Source organism: Drosophila miranda (assembly GCF_003369915.1).
Source record: "Drosophila miranda strain MSH22 chromosome Y unlocalized genomic scaffold, D.miranda_PacBio2.1 Contig_Y1_pilon, whole genome shotgun sequence".
Classification (NCBI taxonomy): Eukaryota; Metazoa; Arthropoda; class Insecta; order Diptera; family Drosophilidae; genus Drosophila; species Drosophila miranda.
Genome location: NW_022881603.1, coordinates 39435305 through 39457620, shown reverse-complemented (window position 1 = coordinate 39457620; position 22316 = coordinate 39435305). Strand labels below are relative to the sequence as shown.

At 44.0% G+C, this 22316-nt stretch overlaps 5 protein-coding genes, 1 long non-coding RNA gene and 3 pseudogenes across 9 annotated transcripts in view; 4 read left to right on the top strand and 5 right to left on the bottom strand.

Moving 5' to 3' along the window:
- Positions 1–2991, bottom strand: part of LOC117189825 (myosin-M heavy chain-like) — a 107639-nt gene extending 104648 nt beyond the window's left edge. For 2 of the 3 annotated variants that reach the window (XR_004473584.1, XM_033394891.1), the window contains exon 1: positions 1573–2991. Coding sequence is in view for 2 of the 3 variants with exons in the window: in XM_033394891.1 (XP_033250782.1) it covers positions 1573–1624 (52 nt within the window). In the remaining variant the exon portion in view is untranslated. The remainder of the gene's footprint in view (positions 1–1572) is intronic. The other variant, XM_033394889.1, reaches the window with a different exon arrangement.
- A 1880-nt stretch (positions 2992–4871) lies between these two features.
- LOC117191115 lies at positions 4872–5616 on the bottom strand. The gene is made up of 3 exons (XR_004473939.1): positions 5349–5616; positions 5156–5290; positions 4872–5104 (listed from the first exon to the last, which is right to left on the bottom strand). It is a non-coding gene; the product is annotated as an uncharacterized LOC117191115 (long non-coding RNA).
- A 2661-nt stretch (positions 5617–8277) lies between these two features.
- LOC117190715 lies at positions 8278–9693 on the top strand (annotated as a pseudogene).
- LOC117190716 (28S ribosomal protein S28, mitochondrial-like) lies at positions 9628–10437 on the bottom strand. 2 transcript variants are annotated; one of them, XM_033395784.1, is made up of 3 exons: positions 10107–10434; positions 9930–10051; positions 9628–9864 (listed from the first exon to the last, which is right to left on the bottom strand). In XM_033395784.1, the coding sequence occupies exons 1-3, from the start codon at positions 10368–10370 to the stop codon at positions 9681–9683; spliced, it is 570 nt and encodes a 189-aa protein (XP_033251675.1). In that variant the 5' UTR covers positions 10371–10434; the 3' UTR covers positions 9628–9680. The 2 variants fall into 2 exon arrangements, with proteins under 2 accessions (XP_033251675.1, XP_033251676.1); XM_033395785.1 differs by lacking the exon at positions 9628–9864 and having other exon boundaries at positions 9948–10032; positions 10086–10437.
- A 30-nt stretch (positions 10438–10467) lies between these two features.
- LOC117190718 (protein FAM136A-like) lies at positions 10468–11250 on the top strand. The gene is made up of 3 exons (XM_033395787.1): positions 10468–10664; positions 10728–10892; positions 10952–11250. Exons 1-3 carry the CDS (start codon positions 10575–10577, stop codon positions 11138–11140), a joined length of 444 nt encoding a protein of 147 aa, XP_033251678.1. The 5' UTR covers positions 10468–10574; the 3' UTR covers positions 11141–11250.
- A 102-nt stretch (positions 11251–11352) lies between these two features.
- Positions 11353–12332, top strand: LOC117190717 (protein FAM136A-like). The gene is made up of 3 exons (XM_033395786.1): positions 11353–11493; positions 11548–11712; positions 11773–12332. The coding sequence occupies exons 1-3, from the start codon at positions 11407–11409 to the stop codon at positions 11980–11982; spliced, it is 462 nt and encodes a 153-aa protein (XP_033251677.1). The 5' UTR covers positions 11353–11406; the 3' UTR covers positions 11983–12332.
- Positions 12094–16894, bottom strand: LOC117190719 (annotated as a pseudogene).
- Positions 16895–17981: 1087 nt separating this feature from the next.
- Positions 17982–22299, bottom strand: LOC108158975 (annotated as a pseudogene).
- Positions 18802–20349, top strand: LOC108158980 (32 kDa beta-galactoside-binding lectin). Its single transcript, XM_017291824.2, is given in 5 exon segments — positions 18802–19311; positions 19452–19802; positions 19804–19887; positions 19889–19963; positions 20026–20349. Coding segments are annotated over 5 exon segments (888 nt in total). The 5' UTR covers positions 18802–19219; the 3' UTR covers positions 20312–20349.
- Positions 22300–22316: the final 17 nt, after the last annotated feature.

Sequence of the window (22316 nt, the reverse complement as noted above, 5' to 3'; positions counted from 1 at the left end):
GAGCCTGACCTAACGAAGCTGAACTACAATCGTCTGGATGGCTGGCAGCGGGTCACCCAACTACAGCAAATATTTTGGAGCCGTTGGCGCGAAGAGTATCTCACTCTTTTGCAAGAGCGCGCGAAGTGGCGTACCACCGGGCAAAACATCTGCAAGAACGACCTCGTTCTGGTGAAGGACGAAAATCTTCCTCCAATGCGTTGGCCACTGGCTAGAGTGGTCGATGTCGTTTTGGGCAAGGACGGAGTGTGTCGCGTCGTTGACCTGAAGACATTCTCAGGAAACATCAGGAGGGCCGTCACTCGGCTATGTTTGCTGCCCCTTAAGGAATCTGTTGAGAGACTAGCTCCCAACGGGGGAGTATGTTCGGGCCAGCCGCTGAAGAATAACCGTAACTTTAACATTATTATTGTATGAGCAGAGAGAGCCGCCTATGTTGTAAAACGTTGACGTTCTGCAGAGCTGCTGCGCTCTCCCGCTAAAGGGGCTCTCTGCCGCCGCCACTTCGGCAACTACTTTGATCTGATGCCGCCACTTCGGCAATCACTTTGATCTAACGCCGTCGTCTATAGTTTAGTTCTATGCTAACCCCTCTGCGCATTGGTTGCATATCGATCTCGCATAAGGTTTATCTGGCAATAGCAAGCAATCGGCTTCCGCTAAGCCACCAAGATTAAATACGAATTATAAAGTTTAACCCGAAATCTCTTTTCATTTTTGAAACACATAGGTGCCAAAAAAGCTTGGCATCTCAAACACTCTTTTTGACTGTTTCATAGACTGTTGATCCTGAAATCTGATCTTCTTTCTACTCTTATGCAATATATGTACATATGTACATACCCTAGCCTTCGTAACGGATATATCAAATGTAAATGGTGCCACAGCATTCCACCACACGATCAAAAGCAAATCAAAGTAATATGTAAAGTGGGTCAACAAACTGTTTGTTGTATCGCTATGGTGCCACACACCACCCAAGAGAATAAATTGCAAATCTCATGCAAAGCAACAAGACCTTATTTTCTACAATGCAACCCGTGCCCCGTTGTCGGTTCCCCGCTGCCCCTCCTGAGCACAATTGTAATTTGAGTCAAAAGCCTGAAATTATGTATTATCATTAAATTTCATTACAACCGACATTTCGAGCGCTTAAATAATGTCGAAAAGCAGAAAACGCAGAAACAAAGCGAACCCGTTACACCGAACCCAAGCGATACTCCAAAAACTGCGAAACTGCGAGCCACAATTCACGCAATGGTCCCCCACTTAGGGGGGCTGGGATGGCATGGTATGGTAGGGAATCGTGTACAGTTATGAGAACGGAACGTGCAGACCGCGAGAACAGAACCCAAATGCAGTGGCCCGTCCTGTAGCGTCCAGCAGTGGCCAAAGAAGCCAAACTCCGATGGTGTCTTCTTATACGCATGTCCATATTCGGGCAAAGAAGACGTCGAGGCGCTGCAGGAATGCGTAGAGCCCCCGCCCCCAACTCCTTGGGCCCCAGTTGAGTCATCGGCCATCGGACATCGCCATCCGCTAAAAGAAGGTTCAGTGATCCCTTCCGCTTACCAAAAAAGTCCTCCCATCTCTCGGAGGTGTCTGAATCCGATTCTATGTCCATCCTGGTATGCTCGGGCTTTCTTCCGCAGCTTCGCTTCTCCTTCTGGGGGCCAAATACTTGATTTACAATCGTATATGGCCAGAAGGTCTTGTTCAGCTCACTTGAGTTTGGATTGGTTTGGTTACGTTTCGTTAGGTTGGCTCTGGCTTTGTCTAAATTTAGACAAAGATTGCAGAGCAATGGCACTGGCACTGGAAATGGTTTTTTCTCTGTTGGTTGCTTCTCCTTGCAGCACTTTGCACTGGCGGCATTAGATATTCCCGTAGATATGGGATATAGATATTGTATCTAGACTGGCGCTGACTAAAGGCCTTGTCGAAGCACCCCACTCCACACTCCGCGGGCTGGTCTAATATGTCTGCGCAAATGACTTCACTTCACTTCACCTAGAACGCTGCGAATACCGAGCCGAACTGAACCGAATGGAGCGGAAAAGGCATAGCCCAATCAATGGTCAGCCGATAAGATAATGCTGCGAGTTTTACTTTAGACACCTCGCAAACTGTGCAATTTTTCTTGGCCCGTTTTGTTGGTATTTCGTTCCAATCGCTAAACTGAGCGGAGCTATCTTATCACCTGGCTACACGGAGCTTCAGGGTAAGTGGCAGACAAGTAAGCAGCGCTCAAAGCCAACAACAGCTGTTCTGGCTGGGAATGTATCTCGAAAAGTTACGTTTTTCGCCAGCCAGTGGGATTCTCGGAACTCGCGAATGACTAAACCGGCTCACAAAACGCGTTGGTATTGTTGGTATTTGCTGTTTGCTCTATTCTATTTGTTTGCACTGGCAGCCAATTTTTCGTTAGATTCTCCTACACTTGCCACACACGAGGATCGGATCTGTTTGGTTTGGTTTGGATGGGCTCGGTGCAGGTTGATGATTGAATTAAATTGATCATTATTCTTCGTCTTGCCTTCGCTTCGTGTTGGGAGGCGGGCGAGGCACACACTTGCTGCGCAAAGCAACAGCGAAACAACGAAACGGAACGAAACGAAATAAGGAAAACCGAAAATTCACAAATTACAGATACAAATGTATCTTGGTGTGCACTCTGCGTTGGGGCCGGGCGGGCTGGCGGGCGCGCTTCGTTGATTTTCCAGTTTCTCCCGTGCAACCGTTACTTCTAATTGACGAAAATAAAACACACACACACACGGGGGAGAACGCATGCATGCGCCTTGAACGACTCCAAAACTCTAGGCCGAGCCAGAGAGGTCTCGAGCTCTGTCTGCAAAGATTGAAGAATGCATTTTTGCGCAATATGGAAACTGCACCGGCACGATCGCTCTACGCGCGCAATTCAAAAGTCGAAATTTTTTGGAGCGACAATCTGTTGCTTCATTGTTCGCGGCAGAAAAATTTGTGAGATACATTGGGGCGTCAACTTGGAATGTTGCTCGGCCACATGTGTACACAACGTAGCAACATGCTGACAAAGTATGCGCGATACATTTATTAGGTTCGATACAATTTTTCGCTCATAGTTTTTAAGGTTCAATCAAATTTATCGCACCATTGTATCGATATATTAAATAGAAAGCCTTGCAACTTTTGTAAATTTTCAAGAGTCCAATCCATGATGCAATTATACAAGGTGGTCTCGTCGGGAGCCGAAGTTCGTTCGTGTTGTCCCTTATCGTCAGTGCATGCTTGCTTGTCGATGATGAAGGTTGTTCAAGGACGAATTTTTTGATATATTCTTAACCCTTATGTCCCAACAACAACAAAATTATAAAAAGCATATAAAAAAAATACCACAGAATTAGAAGTAATCTTTATATATTATGTAAAAGAACATTTTAATATAACTAAAAATGTTGAAGAAAAATTATTAATGGCTGCATAAAATTTAAATATTAGGTTAGGTTAAGGCGGTAGCCGGGAGGGGGGGGATAAGAGCCTCCCGCCCCCAAGCTCACTTGGACCTATAAAAGGTCCGTTGTGTTGCCGCATGGGCATGTGCCCCTTCGCGTTGCCCGAACCGTGAGAGCATACTACTGCAGAAATATTAATATATCAGTAAAATCATTTTATTTTAAAATTTTAAAACCCACGGGCCTGTTAAGGGTTAATCAACATCAACATATACCGTCTCACTCACACTCACTATACTATGTGCCCTTCACTCGCACTTATTGCTAGCAGACGTTAAGGGACTAACTTTTGCCGACGAGACCACCTTGTATAATTGCATCATGGTCCAATCAAACGAAGTCCAGCCCGTCTATCCAACCCACCATGAGGAACAACTGCAGCAGATTATAGGTTCAGAAATGTACATACATATTTGTTATTAGCCTTGTGACATTTGACTTTGCTAACTGACTAGCTGCAAAAACCAAGACAGTCTTAAGGGAAAAGCATGCATTGAGAGAGATATGTATATATGTTTGTGTGTGCTTTTCACAAATAGTGTCTCAGTTATTTGAACAATGGCCGGGAGACCTGGCTGAAGACGGCTACAAACACAGATATGGCCTTTTGTCTCTCATGCCATCTCATTCTTGGCAGCAAAGTAAGCATAAAACATACATACATATACATACAGTATGTCAAGAAACTCTTTACACACTGAAAATAAATTAAATTTTTTGACTTTGGATAAGAAAATAATGGCCTTTGGTTCAAATTTATCAAATTTTTTTAATTCATAACCATTCAGGGATTAATTATAAAGTAGTTAGTGAAAAAAAAAATAACAAAACTATAAATAGGTAACTTACAAAATAACAAAAACAATGATTACTCATTTTTGACACTGTCAAGAAAGTCTTTACACAAAATATTTTCATTTTTTAAGTTCAAAATTCTTCGTAATTATTTAATATATTTTACTTATTTTAATATTTGGTATGTCCACCCTTAGCATTGACTACATGCTGGAGCCGTTTTTTCATGTGCACCGTAGATGTGCACCGGTCAAAATTTCGCAACCAAATCAAAGTCAATGCAAAAATAGAGCATCACTGAGCAACGCCAAAAGCATAGATTACGGTAAAGTCCCGTTTTTTCTAAGAACGAGATCAAAACAGAGCTCGAAAACGAAATGTGTAAAGAGTTTCTTGACAGTGTCAAAAATGAGTAATCATTGTTTTTGTTGTTTTGTAAGTTACCTATTTATAGTTTTGTTATTTTTTTTTCACTAACTACTTTATAATTAATCCCTGAATGGTTATGAATTAAAAAAATTTGATAAATTTGAACCAAAGGCCATTATTTTCTTATCCAAAGTCAAAAAATTTAATTTATTTTCAGTGTGTAAAGAGTTTCTTGACATACTGTATGTATGTACATTTTACTTCAATTTAGCGAGAATACGTCTGTCTCTTGGCAGGTATATATTTCATAGTCTCTTCAAGTTAAAATTTTATACATAAATTTTGAAAAATTGAATGTTGGAATTGTTAGAGCTAAACTCGCTGTACGCCCGACCATATGTGGTACCAATGCGATATTATTACCAACAAATAGTATGTCTCGACTGCGGGGGAAAGGTATTATTATCAGAGCAGAGGAACTCGATCGGACTTACGAAGAATCATAATAATCCAGACCATGCGTTGTACACGGTTCGCACTACTGGCAAAGCCGACAATTAATATGGCCAAGATCAGACAAACACAAATTGCGCTGGCAATGAAGGACATGATAAGGCACCAGGCAAGTCCTGTGGTTAATGGTTTGCCAATCAAAGATATTCATATTTGAAATACGTATAAACTCACCCACATCGTTCCCATTAACAAAAACATCTTCGCGCCCAAATACAACAACGAGAAAATAAGGGCCATCATCCAAACCTCTTCTTGATTACCTTGGAGAATAAGCTTACACACTGCAAGGGTAAGACTCGCGACTCCAATGATCAGCCCTGTAACGCGAATTATAAGGCATCCAAAGTAGAGGGACAGCAAACAGAAGAATTAACTTAAATAAATAATTTTTCAAGAAATTACAGAATAAATTTCCACTTGTGTTTGAGTATAATCTAAAGGCACATTTTTTTGTGTCAACATTCTGCATACCCTAGGGACATGGATAGTATAGAATTGAGGAAATGTTTGTCATCTAAGGCGCCAATATACGAAGAAACTAGTCAGTCTCTGTTTTAAATTTATTTCAACGATATTTTGCAGTTTATTGTCCTCTTACAGAGACCAAGAATTGGTATCGGGATGCGGATAATTTGAGAAAATAGCTTAAAAAAGCTTTGAAAACAGAATCTTCATATTTAATTAATGAAATGGGGTATTCAAATGGCCATACTCCGGTTGACATATGAACGTTTTAGCGCTGAGGGTCCTACCACTAACCATACAGTATATAGATGTGCCAGTTCATACAACGAAAGCGTCACACACTGGCTAGCGCGTTCAGTACCCCAGAGTGACGTCATCATGAGAGAGAGAGAGCGCAGAGAGAACATCTTTGCATTTGTTAGTACACACGCAATATGTTTCGACAAAAATATGTGATTGTATGCTTTTTCAGATTTTTTGAACTCTCTCAGGTCTGGTTCTGTTTTCCCACCAGCATGTTTTAGTGTATGGGTGCACATGCATTCTCATGTACTTTGCGTGTGTGTGTTTAGTATTGCTGGCCGCTAGAACTGAAATTTGAGTTTGGTTCTTGTTTTGGGTCTTTTGTTGAGATGACCTACCGCCACAAAATAAATGATGAATGGGCAGGGGGTGGGGGTATGGTACACTAGGGCGCGGGAAATGAAATAAAAGCTGTTATTTGTTTGATTTATACCACAAAATATAAAATATTACAATAATATAATTCCACATTTATTTCCTTATTTTAAACAGGTTTATTATAAATTATAAAAATTATGCAAACGCCGTCGGTTCTCGACTTTTTTGTTTATTATAACTAAAACAATGATGTATCTAAATATACAATATAAGAAAAAATATATACATATATACTTAAATAAATATGCATAAATATAAATGGAATTGGTGTTACATATGTATATTTCAAATCAATTGTCAATCGCGCTCTTTCTGACGGGAATCTGCAAAGCAAAAATTTAGATGCCGGTCGCACCTTGAATACTCTCATGGACAATACCCATAAATTTTCTAATTCAATTATAAATACAACATTAAGACAACAGTAATTTTGAAAACCCTCATGCAATATACGAATGTAATAAACTTTAATATTTATGTAAATATGTACATATGTACATAAGATATTTTATATATACAGTATATACAAGAATATTTCAAAACTTCGCCCCGCCCACTTCCGCCCCCACAAAGGACGAAAATCTGTGGCATCCACAATTTTAAAGATACGAGAAAACCAAAAACGCAGAATCATAGATAACGACCATATCTATCCGATTGCTGAATCTGGATCAGATCATATAATTTTTATAGCCAAAAGGAACAAATCAATTTGCACTGGCTACGCAGCGCGCGACGTCACGCTCAGACTGATTTTCTGTCTCTCTCGCACGCACTCTTTGTCGTGTCGTTTAATATTAGCGGCGTCTGCCGGAGGAGAGTCATACTGACTTAGTATCGGGTATAACTGTAGAGTTGCGGTGTCCGCAGCAACTCACAACGTTCCCCCTCGTTTGTAATGTTTTTGAAAAAATTAATAAATAGCCTTTAAAACCGTGTTCTGGAAACTTTCTTGCTATATTAATAATGAATCAATCTATGCAAAAAAAAATTATTTCATATAAATCGGTAAGTTGGTTAAAAAGATATAGCGGTTTGACTTTTGAAAATTGTTGAACCTATTCAGTTGAGCGGCACTGTGTGTATTTACTTATACATTGTATGTAGTTACATATATGAACATTCTTAATGTATATCCTCTATTTATAAAGTCGAGAACCGACGGCGTTTACATAATTTTTATAATTTATAATCAAACTGTTTAAAATAAGGAAATAAATGTGTAATTATATTATTGTAATATTTTTTATTTTGTAGTATAAATCAAACAAATAACAGCTTTTATTTTATTTCCAGCGTCCTAGTGTACCATACTCCCACCCCCTGCCCATTCTTCATTTATTTTGTGGCGGTAGGTCAGCTCATCAAAAGACCCAAAACAAGAACCAAACTCAAATTTCAGTTCTAGCGGCCAGCAATACTAAACACACACACGCAAAGTACGTGAGAATGCATTTGCACCCATACACTAAAACATGCTGGAGGCAAAACAGAACCAGACCTGAGAGAGTTCAAAAAATCTGAAAAAGCATACAATCACATATTTTTGTCGAAACATATTGCGTGTGTACTAACAAATGCAAAGATGTTCTCTCTGCGCTCTCTCTCTCATGATGACGTCAGTCTGGGGTACTGAATGCGCTAGCCAGTGTGTGACGCTTTCGTTGTATGAACTGGCACATCTATATACTGTATGGTTAGTGGTCCTACCGAACATGATGCATGTCATGAATGTCCGAGAATAATTGCATCATCCTACCGAATATCAAAATCGAGGAATATTGGAGAGAACGATTAACCCATTGTCGACCAGGGGGTTTTTAAATACACTCAAAGAAAAAGCATAAATTATTAAGATTTGTTGCACAGTTTCGGTGAAAGATATCGTCGGGTTTTTTGTAAGTTAAAAGAAAGAACAGAATGGATCTACAAAAAAAGTGTATAACCAGAACTGTATGACGCCGATTGCCTTAAGGTTTTCAACTAATTAAATAAAGGGGGTTTAAGTGGGCTAAGTTCGTTTTTTTATTTACAAAGAAAACAACAGCGTGTACCAAACTAAATTAATCTAATAGATTTCATCGCCTAAAAAAATTATAACAAGTACTCCAACATCTACTGTTCTCTGACTTGGCAATTTCCACCTTCACATAGGCGGGCGGCCCTTACGACAAGAGAGAATAACCAATCCTGACAAGCAGAAATCTTCAGTTAGGTTAAATGGAGGGAAATATTTGATAAAGAATGGACGCATGTGGATCCCCACCACCTGTTAAACGCAACAGGCAGAGCCCCACAGACAATGAAGATAGCGTAGGAATCAGAGCCGTTTTATCCGCTGAATACAATGAAATAGTCCTCATCAAAGTCCACAGTTGTCAACTGGAGACGAAACAGCAACTGCAGTCCGTCATCCAGAAGCTGTCCCAGAAGCTGCCCCGCTTGCAGCATTTGAAGCGCGTCCACGACCGCAATGTACTCATCTGCCCAACGTCGGACATTGGAGATGCGGAGACCTTGGAGGAGCATCTGCAGCGGTACGCCTTCTCCAGAAATGTACTGCGGGCCCTCTGCCATCAGGTGAAGGTCGTCGAGGTGCCGGCCCGCATGCCCAAGCTGCGCGCCCAATACGAACAGATGATCCAGCACTGGCCCTGTAAGTTCCATCCGAACCACTACACGGAATCGCTGCGAAATGGCAGCAACTTCTCGTTCAGTCAGCGCAAATTCCACAAGCGCATGGCGCAACTGTTGGCTAGGCTGTCCAGGGATGTGAATAAGGACAGGCCAGTGGGCATCTGTGTGGATCCGCGCCAGTCCAGCATAGTATCTATCGCTGGTGCCAGCGAATCGTACAGCGCCCACGGACATGAACATTGCAGCATGCTGCTGGTGGATTTCGTGGCTTTGTCGAGGACGAAGAGAAGGCCGAAACAACGTTGCGAGGGCTGCCCAAAGCATACTACGAATACTTGAAAAAGAACGAGGCTTACCAAGACCTCGAATTCGGAGCAGAGGTGTCCAGAAAGTGTCAGCCGCAGCAGCAAGTGTTGTTGAATGCAGACCACTCACAAGGTGCCGATAATCTGACCAAGTACGGACCGTACCTCTGTACAGGCTACGATGCGTATCTTCTACAAGAGTCCTGCCTCATGTGCTCCATGGCCTTTGTGCACAGCCGGGCCAAGCGCATATTCTTCCTGCGGCCATCAGACAACGGCGCACTGGTCAAACGGTTCCAGCTGCACGCTGTCAAGGAGCTCAACCATCACTACGAGGTGTTCCAATTCACCACAGACATGAGTTTAACTTAACAAACACTTTGTTTAATGCACTCTACATTTTTTAGAATAAATTCTATAGAATATTATCAATTTTGGGAGCTGCTCTGGATGCTCCCTGTGTAGTGGGAGTGGATATCAGACCCAGCAGTTTGCAGTATGCTTCCAGGATGGTTATGTTCTTGGATGAGCCCAGGAACCTGGTGGACAGCTCCAGATCCTTGACACGTAAGCGGACGCGAGAGCCACGCACATAGTCACTGAAAACAGATTGGGTTCCAGGTTTATCATTTCGAAATGAATATTTGAAGTCCCCTTCACTTACCTGCCATTGCGAGTGGGCCGCGAGCAAACACAGTGGAACTTCCAGCCGAAATCTATGTACAGATCATTCTCCACGACGTGAAAGATCTTGCCGCTCACCACCTTGCCTTCGGCACTGCCCAGCTGTTTAATTAATAGGTTATTACATAAACCCGGAGGATGCCTGGAGTATACTTACATCCACGAACTTGGAGTTGCGCAGCATGGAGGCAAACGTTTGATTGTCCAACTGCGGTTGCTCTGGCGTCGCTGGAGCTGTGTATTTGTCAAAGGCACGGGCAAAGCCACCCTTGCTGCTGCTATCCGGATGATCCTCGGAAGATGCAGGTCCGGCCTGGGTTATTTCATTGCTAAAGGCACGTGTGGCCACCGACAGCTGGCGCCAGGACGCGAAGGAGTGTGTCTGAAGCGCGACTCGTCCAATTTTGTGCAGCAGAGACATCGTTTTAATTGACTATTATTATTTTTATGAAAAAATCTATGAAAATGGGAAACAGAACAGCTGAGCAGTCGATACACTTGGTATCTATCGATTTGTGTTATCGCACTTGAACACGCATCTCTAAAATTACAAAACACGCTGTCCGTGCGCCGGCCCTTTTTATTTATTACGAAATCAATTGTTAGAACTAATAAAATAACTTTAATGATGATCCAGCAGCAGCGCCAACGCATTGAGTCCGCCGTGACGGAGATGATCGACGACATGGACAAGACACACCTTCGCAAAATGCAGGTATGAGTGCCAGCCCAGTGAAAACTGACCTAAGTAACGACATTGTGCCCCCCTCTCCAACAGAACGAAATGCACCTGTGTGCGGCGAAATGCTGCCAAGATGACACCTCCAGCGTAGACAGTGTACAGCGATGTGTGGACCGCTGCTCGACTCCCATGACACGAGCCCAGAATTATGTACAGCAAGAGCTTGGCGAATTTCAGGGCAGGCTGCAGCGTTGCGTCATGGTAACTTCCAACGCGCCTTCTTAAGTAAAACATATATTCATGTTATTCTCTTTCAACAGCAATGTAACGATGATGTCAAAGTTAAAATGCCCCTTAGTCCCAGTGAGGAGCAAATCGCCAAGTACACGGATCAGTTCGAGCGCTGTGCCATCCAATGTGTGGACAAGCATGTGGGTCTCATACCCAGCATGATGAAAACTATGAAGAAAGTTCTATCCAAGGGACCTGAGGCCATACCACAAGTTTAAGTCGCTAGGAGCTGGTTGCATTTATCACATTTCCTATTACTAGTTGTTGAGTTTTTTACAATTGTCTAAATATTATAGTGTCTATAAATTCAAAAATTTTACATCACAAACTCTGTACATTTTTATAGGCAAAATTCATGTTACCTCTTTCAGTCACTTTAAGAAAAATACATCAAATCCTGTCAGATAAACAGAACGCATTCAAAAATTTTGTCGTTAAATCTGTACATACATAATTCCAAATTGTAACATTTTCGGTTATCACAATGGTGGAACAGCAGAGGAAGCGCCTGGAGGTCGCTCTTAGCGACATGATTGAGGACATGTACCGCACCCACTTGCGCCGTATGCAGGTGAGTGCAGCTTTCATCTAGCAGAAAACCTACTGAGAGCTCTGAATATACAAGTCCAAAATGCATCGGTGCGCTGCCCGTTGCTGCGACGACGAGCACGGAACGCTGGAGAGTGTGCAGAACTGCATTGAGAAATGCGCAGGACCCTTGATGGATGCCCAGGACTATCTGCAGCATGAGCTTGGTCAGTTCCAGAACCGTTTACAGAACTGTGTGAAGGTACAAGATTGGTTTCTATACCCAAATGATATCAGTCTTATCAGCTGAGGTATTCCGTAGGATTGCAATAGCGATGTTCGCTCGCGATTGCCGAATAATCCCAATGACAAAGACATGTCCCGATCGCAGCATCTGTTCGAGCACTGCACCGGGAACTGTGTTGACAAATACATCAACCTGTTGCCGGGACTTCTCAAGTCGATCCGTCAGACCCTGGACCGTGGTCCGCCGAATAGATCGAACTTGACTGCCCGGAGCCAAGATGCTTAGTATTTCTCGTTTGACCCACACTGTATTCCACTTGCTGAAAATTATAAATATTGCAAATTCCATTCAGAAATTCCCGACGAAACTTATACGCCACTAAAGGATTGTCAATTAGTCACTTATATATTGAACATTTGGTATAGCTTACACTAAAGATAGGTACATTAAGGAAACACTCTCAGGAAAAAGTGAAAGCTCCAAGTTCCAGCTTAGGAGAGAGCTCTGATCTGCTCTTCTAGCCTCTCAAGTAAGCGCTTACGTGGCCTAGCTCAAAGCTCTCACTCGCCATTAGGGCCCTCACACACTAAACATCTAATAATAAAGATTCTTAGCAATATACAACAATATACAACTGTATTTGGGGGAATGCGGATGTGCAATCAGATTCAAGCTGATCTATTGCTCATTCAGTTTTGTCCGGACGCCGTACTTGCTCCAGAACGTGACCTTGGCGGTGGTCTTTTGGCAGTTGTCCTGGAAAACGGAGCACGTGTCGAAGGGTGGACAGTAGAGGTGCAGGGAAACGGAGGTGTCGGCATGACTTGGATTCTCCACACGATGCAGGCCCAAATTATCTGCGGAAGGAACAAAGCGAATCAAACCATAAGTAAAGTGTGGTCAAAGGAATCCTTTATCTGCTGCTACCCACCGTTAATGTAGGCCACATCGTTGACGCCAATTGGCGTCTCGCCGATCTCGACAAGCTCCCGAGTGTCGATATCCCCCTCATGGCTATGCGGATGGCTGGTGTTCTTGCTGACCGATTGGGCGATTGGGGTACTCGTAGCGCTTGTCGCGAAGATCCCCCTTCAGCATTTTCATGAAGCAGTGGGAGTCGGCATGGTCGTGCACTGAGGAGCCGTGACCCTCACCCCAGCATAGGATCAGCAGGTTGAACTTGCCGTTGCCAGCGTCGACCAGGTTGCGGGTGTAGGTGTGGACGTTGACATGCAATGACTGCATCTTTCAAGAGGCGATGCAGTTACTGCACCGTCAAGTGGCCCGTGTGACACCAGCAGAAGGCTGTTACGCGCGGATCCCAGGCAAAACGCAGCCCTCCTCCCGCCCAACCGACCGAGGGGCGCTGCCGCATGACGCGCGGTGCGTAGCCGAACCAAACGCGAACATGCAAGAAATATAGCTATTAGACTAACATTCGAGGAAAATTAGTACTAAACTTACTAAGAAACTAAGCATGCAATCAAAGTACAAATACCACTACAGTTACTAATTAATAGAAAGGTGTGTAAGGATTAATAATTTAATAAGAGGAAGAGAATTAGTGGTGGATATAATATGGTAGAGGGAATTATAATCCGAGCATAAGACCCTAAACGGTTCATGCAAGGAATAATTCGATCTACAAAGTGGAAGGGACAACGGTATAAAATTTCTAGTCAGTCTAATAGGAATCGTGAAGTTTATGCGGCTCAACAGATCAGGGCTGTCTATGTCACCCCTGATCAAGTTGTGCATAAATATCACACCAAGCATTTTTCTACGGTTAACTAAGGATGGGAGGTTTACTAATAGTAGTCTACTAGAGTAAGATGGGAGTCTTACACCCGCATCCCAGTTAAGGCCCCGCAGAGCAAAGAGTAAAAAGTTTTTCTGTACTGATTCTATACGGTCCTGGTGTACTTTGTACTGAGGGCACCATACACAGGAGCCGTATTCTAAGATCGGACGAACAAGCGAGGTATAGAGAGTCTTTGTTAAATAGGGGTCGTCAAATTCCTTTGACCACCTCTTTATAAACCCAAGCACGCTCATGGCCTTATTTACCATGGTAGAAATGTGTTCGGAAAACTTTAACTTGGGGTCTAACATAACACCCAGATCATCCACCAGGGTAATTCTCTCAAGAGAACCACCAAATAGGGTGTAAGGAGCCAACAAAGGGCTAGAACGATGAAATGTCATAACTTTGAATTTCGAGGCATTAAGGTGTAACAAGTTTGCACAACACCATGACTGAAAGTTATTGAGATCGGATTGCAAGCGAGAATGAAATGAAATGTCCTTGTACTGGATACAGAGTTTAACATCATCCGCATACATAAGTACTCGAGAGTATGTTAATACTGAAGGTAAGTCATTAATAAAGAGTGTGAAGAGTAAGGGGCCTAGATGGCTGCCTTGTGGTACTCCCGAAGAAACCTTTACTGGGAAAGAGAGGGAGAGGGAGTGTAACGGTCAAACTTGGCGTATTTGCGCCACTCCTTGGGGTTTGACTTGTAGGAGAGCATCAGGTGATTGACCATCTCGAAGTTCACGTAGTTCGACTCGAACTCGCGATGCAGGGCCGTAATCAGCTGGTCCATCGTCTCAATGACGGGCCCATACTTGAGGGGCTTCTCCAGGGCCTGATAGTAGTTGGTGGCCTGGCGGAGATACTTCTCCTGATCGACCTGCTCGATCTCCGCATCGATCTTGGACAGGGCCATTTTCGATTTGCTCTGATTGACCTGTGATAAGCAAAGGGGAAATGGGAAGGAAAATGCATCAGTCCCGCATGTTGAAGGGCATGGAAAACTACCGTGTAACTAACTTTTTGTGATTGATTTAAATAAATTACGCTGTATTAGATCTAACGCGCTGATAACTGATAGCTGAACGATGCTTTAGTATTTTGTAAGTATTTCAATTAACCGCTCGATGAGTAGATTCCAAGATCCCACACGCTCTACCTCAGATCACAATTCCAACTGAATGATTGCGCCCGCTGATGATACTGCTGACACCACAATTTCTGGAGATTTGTACTCTCCATCCTCCTCCTCTACGACCACCTCCTGCCGCTTTGTAATCTCCTGCGTTCGTACGTAAGTCTCAAACGAAAAACGAGGGGGAACGTTGTGTGTTGCTGCGGACACCGCAACTCTACAGTTATACCCGATACTAAGTCAGTATGGCTCTCCTCCGGCAGCCGCCGCTAATATTGAACGACACGACAAAGAATGCGTGCGAGAGACACAGAAAAACAGTCTGAGCGTGACGTCGGGCGCTTCGTAGCCACTGCAAATTGATTTCTTGCTTTTGGCTACAAAAATGATCCGATCTGATCCAGATTCAGCAATCTGATAGATATGGTCATTATCTATGATTCTGCGTTTTTAGTTTTCTCGAATGTGCAATATTGTGGATGCAACAGATTTTCGTCCTTTGTGTGGGCGGAAGGGGGTGGGGCGAAATTTTGAGATACACGTTTTATAGTAAGATCTAACAGGAGTGCGGATACCAAATTTGGTTACTCTAGCCTTAATAGTCTCTGAGATTTTTGAATATCCCCAGATTTTCGTCCTTTGTGGGGGCGGAAGTGGGCGGGGCGAAGTTTTGAAATATTTTTGTAGCAGTGACATATCACAGAAGTCTGGATACAAAACATCGTTGCTCTAGCTCTTATAGTCTTTGAGCACTAGGCGCTGAAGGGGACGGACAGACGGACAGACGGACAGACGGACGGACGGACAGACAGACATGGCTCAATCGCCTCGGCTATTGATGCTGATCAAGAATATATATACTTTATGGGGTCGGAAACGATTCCTTCTGGACGTTACACACATCCATTTTCACCACAAATCTAATATACCTCAATACTCATTTTGAGTATCGGGTATAAAAACAATAACAAAACCAAGAAGCTACACACGATTATCGCCCTGGAATTATCAATAGCAGATTTGCCTATATACGATCCAATCCCCCTGAATATATGGTATATATTCAATACTTATAACATATAATCGTACATATAGAGGCTTAGCTCGGCTCGAATGTTGCCAGGAGCCCGCCCAACAGATGGTGTGCCGAAAATTCCAGAGCAGAGGTTAATGCCACTTAACAAATAAAAAACAAATTTATTGTTATCTCTTCGCATTCATTGGTTGCTTTAAAGATCCATAAAGATTCATTGATAGCCGGACTCGGATTTGCTCGGTTCTTGCTGTTGACGCATTGCCGAAAATCGAGTGGTACTTTTACTTGTTTTCGTGTTGATCCTACGGCTATTTTCAGGGTATTTTGCTGGAATTTGTTATCAGCATACTCCTCTGGGTTTTCCTACTTGCGAAAATCTCTTGGCTTTCTAATTTCGCTGGCCAAAAACCCAACTTTCACCGCGAATGAGGGCAAAGTTTGAGAAGTCATTAATCATTAATTGTCACTAAAATCGAGATCAAAGGACGAAAATGGAAAACCATTGCATACTTTCAGGCTGCCCCACATTTCCTTTAATTGAAACTCCCTTGGCTAACCAAACCGTATTCCAAATAACTGACGAATCACCAGAAATCTCTTTGTGATCCGGGAAGTTCTTTCATGACTATGACAAATACCCGACTGACCTTACTTTCTCCACAATAAAAATAAAAATAACAATAACAACAGCTGAATAAACAAAGGTAATTAATATCTGTAAGGTATTTGGGGTTGACTGATGATAACGGATGGATAACGACGACAGCAGCTGAAACTCTTCATTTGTGCAACAATGTCATCAACTAAACTTGAAGTGTATGGTAATCACTTTTAATGGACATTGCCCCTGTGCACATGACTTGGCTCGAGTGCCACATCATGGACACACACTTTTCGTGAAATGGAATTTGAAAATAACATATTTTGCAATGGCCCAAAGCATTAACTGCCAGCTTGGCATCCGACTTTCGCAACAGGTTGAGGCCATAACAAAGCAGAAACTGCGAATCCAACTACGTCAACATAAGGTCTAACCAACTGAATAGGAAATCGCCTCAAACGTGTCGAAGCTGGGGGTAATTTTCAAGTTCAACAAACTGCAGTCATCTGACGTTGCAGTACAGCATCAACATGGGGAATGTGATTGGGAGCCAGGACTTACCATTTTGAAGATATTTATGTATGAACTAATCACAGAAATTGAACCACTTTGTATAATTTGGAGACACTTTGAAAAGTCGAAGAATTGGAATCAAGATCGGGATTGCACTGTTCAGTTGTTAACGGGTGTTCGGCTACCACTTGGATTCGCGCCTGCTGGGTTAGTGTGGTTTTTGTGGATATCTTTCACCAATTTATGGAAATGACGGCCTGAAAAACATCATTTTCACTCAAAACGCAATTCGAGCGACATTTCGTCGGCAGCGCCGATTACGCCGGCGCAGCGCCAGCGGCTCGAAAGGCATTTTGAGCGCTTTTCGTGACCGCGAGTCAAAACGCCAGCTTCGCATCGGGGATCAGCGTTTTTATTTGTTGTTTGCTCAGTTGGTTTGGTACCAAAATTTATGCTGTCGACTCAGATATCTCCGCGCATTTCACTCGCTCAACTATTGATTATGCTGTTGTCTTTCTGCTTTTCGGGGTTTTGTTATTTTCGATGAGCGAGAGAGAGAGCCTTTGGCTGCCACTTGAGCGGCATGGCATTCTCGGGTTGGGTTAGGGTTTAATCAGTCAAAGCCGGGCCTGGGGTGAAATAATGAGTTTGGAAATGTTTACGGCCTCGGACTGGGTGGTTAGCTGACTATGTTTGTTTTCTTTAGCTCGGCACATTTGGCCTCACTCTATTTAAAGCAATGAGTGACATGATTAATTCGAGTAAATACAAGTAACTCCATCTGAATGTCATTAGCATCTTTGAGGCTCAAACGTACCGATTTTACTCAAAAAATTTACCCCATCGAAAGTCTGATTAGCATAGACCATCGGGCTCGTGGCTTTCTATCCCGCCGTTCTCTAGTTTATTGACCTATGAACTATTATTCTTTCGCGCATCTGTAAGTCATTAGCATATTTCTAGCCAGATTTGATTCGCAAAAGAATCTTCTTTGGATGTTTTTTGCGTCGAATTATGCTTCTAATAATGATTCCATTGACCAATATGTTGTTATTTGTGAACCGTAAATTGGGTATTTTTCTTCTCTCCGTCCAGATCAGAACCATATCTGCGCATTGGAAACGATTGCTTCTTATCAGCAGAAAAACATATTTGTGCAAACAGAGGGCAAAGGCGTCGAAGGAAATGTGTTCTTCTCAAACATTCTATTGTATTTTATCGTTTTAAATGATGTAAATATATAGAGAAAACAATTTACTTAAGGACTAGATAAAGCATTTGAATATATACCTTTTGGTTTAGACATTGGACTATAAATGCTTTGTAAAATATACATATTACTATAAATTCAGATTGAAGGAGTACTAATCCTCATCATCTTCGGACATATCAAACTCGTCATCATCAAAGTCGATTATCTATAAAATTGGATATTTGCAGTAATCTGTGGATCCAATTCGGTTAATGGGGGAACAAACCTCACTGCTCAAACGCTTGAACTCCGAGATGCCCGTCAAATCCTCTAGATATTTGGCTGTTTCAAAGGTTTTAAAGAGAAAGGCATGTCCCTCGTTCTTGAAGGCACCTAAAACTGGCTGTAAAACGGAGGGAAACGTTGCAGCTGTATTGATTTTTATAATCGCTTATAACTCTTACCGCTGAGCAGGCAATGCATTGGGCGAACTTTTGCGTGGCTGGCAGGATGTTCTCATAGTTGCAGAGCATTCCCCTCACGGAGTGCGGCAGGGTGCCTAGCAGTCCTTCGGGGACCTTGCCGGAGTCCTCACTCGACTGCTGCCTTCCGGTTTGGGCGTAGTAGGCCGGAGCTAGCTCCCGCTGGGGATGCTGGAGCAGAGCCACCAGCAGCTCCACGGCATAGCTGGCAGCGATGTTGGAGACGCCGGGTCGTGTCACGGTGCATTGCTGATCCAGAGTACGATCTTTGAGCGACTAGAAAGAGACAGAAATAGATGGAGAAAAGCTTTCACCCAAACAAGGTTAAAAGCTTCCGCCCTGGGCAGAGCTTTTCCACACGCTTTGCAGTGTCAACAAAAGCAGCCGAAAACTTGGGACCTGCGACCAAAGATGACGCCGCCACCGCCGCCGCCTCCGTTCGGTAAGACATCTCAGCGTGCGAGAGCGCAACTTTTCTGTTTGATTAGTTAATAACAATTCTCGTACATTTAAAACAAAGTCAGGCGGAGAACGCAATGCCGATTCGGGCTGGTAGTGCTTGTGCAACTGTTTTTCCCCTTTGGGAGTGGGTTTGCCGCTGATTAGATAAAGTTTCGGCTCTCCATTGGACACGCTCTCCGAAAGAAACCTTGATATTGTTTTCATTTGTTCGGGCGCTATAGTACCAACTGAGAGCCTGAGAAGTTAGATTCCCGATTCGCGGACACCTCTAATAGAACATTGACAATAATGCTAACGGAATTCGCTAGAAACCTGTCGAATCCGCTGGAGTTTGGGCATGTGCTGGAGATCGTCGCCAAGACCATCGATGGAGCCGCCAGGTGAGCACCGCTCCGAGTCAGCATAGGTTGACGGGAATACACATATCTCAGTACATGACTAATAGAGTGTAGAGCCATGTTTCTTATCGTTAGCTGCTGATATGACTAATGCTCCTATTGTAATCGTTCGCCCCCGCCAGGTTCCACAAAGACCTTTCCACAGCCAAGAGCACCGTGGATCCGGATGCTGACATCGGTCTGCACTTCTCCTGCTACTTCCGCAATGATACGATCGTGCGCAATGCCCGCGTGAACGGCGTCTGGGGCGAGGAGGAGTCGGCGGTAATGGACACCGTAACGCTTCCGAATCCCATTGTGAGCGGCGAGTTCTTCATGGTCTACATCTTGGCCTGCGAGGATAGCTTTCACATTTCCATCAACAGCCGGGATTTCTGTACGTTCCGCTATCGGATGCCCCTGAGTGCCATTCGGGCTCTGGAGATACGCGACCAAATACAAGTGATCAGGCAGGTGGATCATCGCACCGTCTTCCCCAGCCATACACGCCTCGGACTACTTCAAGGCCTTCAGCAATGATCAACCCATACTGTTCAGTCCCGGCCATGTGATTGTGCTAACGCGAGGAGCTGCACTTTAGCATACGCTTTGACGAGCAGCAGGTGGTGCGAAACTCCATGGGCAAGACCTTCGAGTAGGTCTGCGCAGTAATCGCCTGTTTCGGCATTTTTCTAACAACTCCAACAACCATTCCAGATTTGGAGCCGAAGAACGTCATGGGGGCTTTCCGTTCAAGTTCAATGAGCAGTTCAAGCTGGCACTGGCCTTTACGGAACGCGAAGTGCTCACGGCTGTGGATGGATTCAACTTCTTCAGCTATGCCTGGCGCACTCCCAACGCCATGTTGAACTTGGTGGGCTTTAAAGTGACCTGCATAAAAGGCCTGGTGTTGCAGATAACAGGCGTGGATCATCTGCAGACGGGCGACCCCACGTGCACCGCCTTCGAGAAGTACTCGCGCCACGACTACGACTGTGTCTAAAGCGGAGTCCATCGATTGTACCAGTGAACGAAGTCTGAAAATAAATGTGTTAAACGTTAACAAAGTTCACTTACATTGCCGGGCGCCGTGACATCGTTGCAGAAGTAGCATCCCAGTTGATTGCCATTGATGCACTTTAGTCCCACGATTTCCCTCCCACTGTTGCCGGCCACATCGCGGCTGCTGCCATGCCGCATCACCAAATAGCTGTCGAAGCCCAGCGCCGCATTGATGACAATCTGGAAAGGGTCAGAATGTTACGCTTTTACTCTACGTGGGCGAAGTACTCTCGTTTGCACCTTCTCATGCGCCGCTCCAAGCAGTGTAGGTAGCCAGCGGCTCTCACGCGAGTCGGTGAGTAGAAAGATAACATCATGCGCCTGCACTTGCTGCTCAATCAGGAGCAAGTTCTGCTCCGTCTGAGCGCGCAGCGACTCCCCGATGGTGTGGCCCGGCATGGGTATCTCCAGCACATGCCCTACGGTCTCTGCAGAAGGGTTTATATCACGTAGTCTTAAGGCGGCTGTTGTGGCCTTCATCCGGTTGCCCGCCACGGCGTCTGCGTGCGTATAGATTGGATTGGAAAATCCCACCTTTCCGTTATCCAGCAAAGTTATGTGTTTGAAGCCCCAAGACTACAATTAATCAATAATGGTAAATGGCACGGTAATAATACGGTCGATGAGTAGATACCAAAAGATTGCGAGCTACTGCACAGCCCAAGGTACCAGCGCCCAACAGAAGGCATTTGGTTTGTGAGATGATCTCAAGATTTAGATCTGGCACCAGGCGCCACTTCATCAACTTCAAGTTGAGGTTTACAGAGTTTTCGGCCAGTCTGTAATTGAAAGTATAAATGTGTAAAAAAGTAAAGCCTACAATTGGCAGCTTACTTGGCTGGATCCATACTATCCCTCATGCAAACCATTCGCGGACCCATTTTCCCGTTTTTGTTCAATTCCCAGCCAACAAATTTCACATCTTCGGTTTGGTATAAGTCGCAGGACTCGGTTTGAACTACATTCCATATCAGACTGTCGTCCATCTGCATTTGTTGGTTGTAACGTAGGCCCAGAGACCTGAGTGATTTCCCAATAAAACTGGGACTACGAATAAGAGTATGAAATTATATTAATTTTAGAATTAGCAATTAAGGGACTAAACTCACTATCGTTGCAGCAGAAAGGCGGCATAGTTCCGCATCAACCAAGCAGGATGCTTGTACTCGCTGGGATCGGCAAAAGCAAAGTAATAGTGTTCCACCTCCTTCTCATCCAGAGAACTCAAGCTTCGAACCTCGACGACATCCTCTTGATCGTTGGCATACAGGATGAAGAAGTTCTGCGGGTCGGGTCGGGTCGGGTGGAAGCGTCTGCATGGCTTCTACATATTTGCTGCTATTCGACAAATCTTTAAGTCTCGTACCGGCTCCCTGCAGCTTAAGTGTGGGTGTCAAGGCGCACGGAAAGGCGAACCAGTAGTAATAGCTGTGGCACTTGAGGTCCGCAAAGGATAGAACAAAGAAGCGAGTCAACAAACTGGGATCACTCGCCACCCGGTCGCTGCACATATCAGCTAACAGTTTCTTGCCCTCATCAGACAACAGCGTCAGCTTGTCCAGGGCCTTGAACTCCTCAATTGTGTTTTTATTATAGATTGTTCCAATGGCAGCATGGCTGAACTTTGGTGGCTGCCCAGAGCTGTGGATGGAAACGATGCGGGTTGAATATGGAAGAGGGGTATGGCACAAGCGTCTACCTATTGAACGATGTGTAATCCGCCTCCAACAGACAGCCCGTAGCCTTTCGGTTTGTGTAGTGGCCCGAAATGGAACGTTGGGCATCCGACAGGCGATCGTGATCCAATTTTAGTTCAGCCAGCTTGTGCCAAAATGTAGGCGACACAAAGGACTCCCAGGGAGCAAATTGCAGAATACTTTCGCTCATTTTGTGGCTTTTTTTTCGGTTAAAATTTCTGGCTACAAGAAAATAAACAAAGCGATTCG

What these genes read in the sequence shown, in the direction of transcription:
- LOC117190716 (XM_033395784.1), bottom strand. Translation starts at nt 10,370, where the DNA reads ATGTCTCTGCTGCACAAAATTGGACGAGTCGCGCTTCAGACACACTCC. An exon ending in GCAACTCCAAGTTCGTGGAT is followed by an intron (nt 10,052 to 10,106) that starts GTAAGTATACTC and finishes TTAATTAAACAG; the next exon opens with CTGGGCAGTGCCGAAGGCAA. An exon ending in CGGCCCACTCGCAATGGCAG is followed by an intron (nt 9,865 to 9,929) that starts GTAAGTGAAGGG and finishes ATCTGTTTTCAG; the next exon opens with TGACTATGTGCGTGGCTCTC.
- LOC117190717 (XM_033395786.1), top strand. Translation starts at nt 11,407, where the DNA reads ATGGTGGAACAGCAGAGGAAGCGCCTGGAGGTCGCTCTTAGCGACATG. An exon ending in CCCACTTGCGCCGTATGCAG is followed by an intron (nt 11,494 to 11,547) that starts GTGAGTGCAGCT and finishes TGAATATACAAG; the next exon opens with TCCAAAATGCATCGGTGCGC. An exon ending in GTTTACAGAACTGTGTGAAG is followed by an intron (nt 11,713 to 11,772) that starts GTACAAGATTGG and finishes GGTATTCCGTAG; the next exon opens with GATTGCAATAGCGATGTTCG.
- LOC117190718 (XM_033395787.1), top strand. Translation starts at nt 10,575, where the DNA reads ATGATGATCCAGCAGCAGCGCCAACGCATTGAGTCCGCCGTGACGGAG. An exon ending in CACACCTTCGCAAAATGCAG is followed by an intron (nt 10,665 to 10,727) that starts GTATGAGTGCCA and finishes CCTCTCCAACAG; the next exon opens with AACGAAATGCACCTGTGTGC. An exon ending in GGCTGCAGCGTTGCGTCATG is followed by an intron (nt 10,893 to 10,951) that starts GTAACTTCCAAC and finishes CTCTTTCAACAG; the next exon opens with CAATGTAACGATGATGTCAA.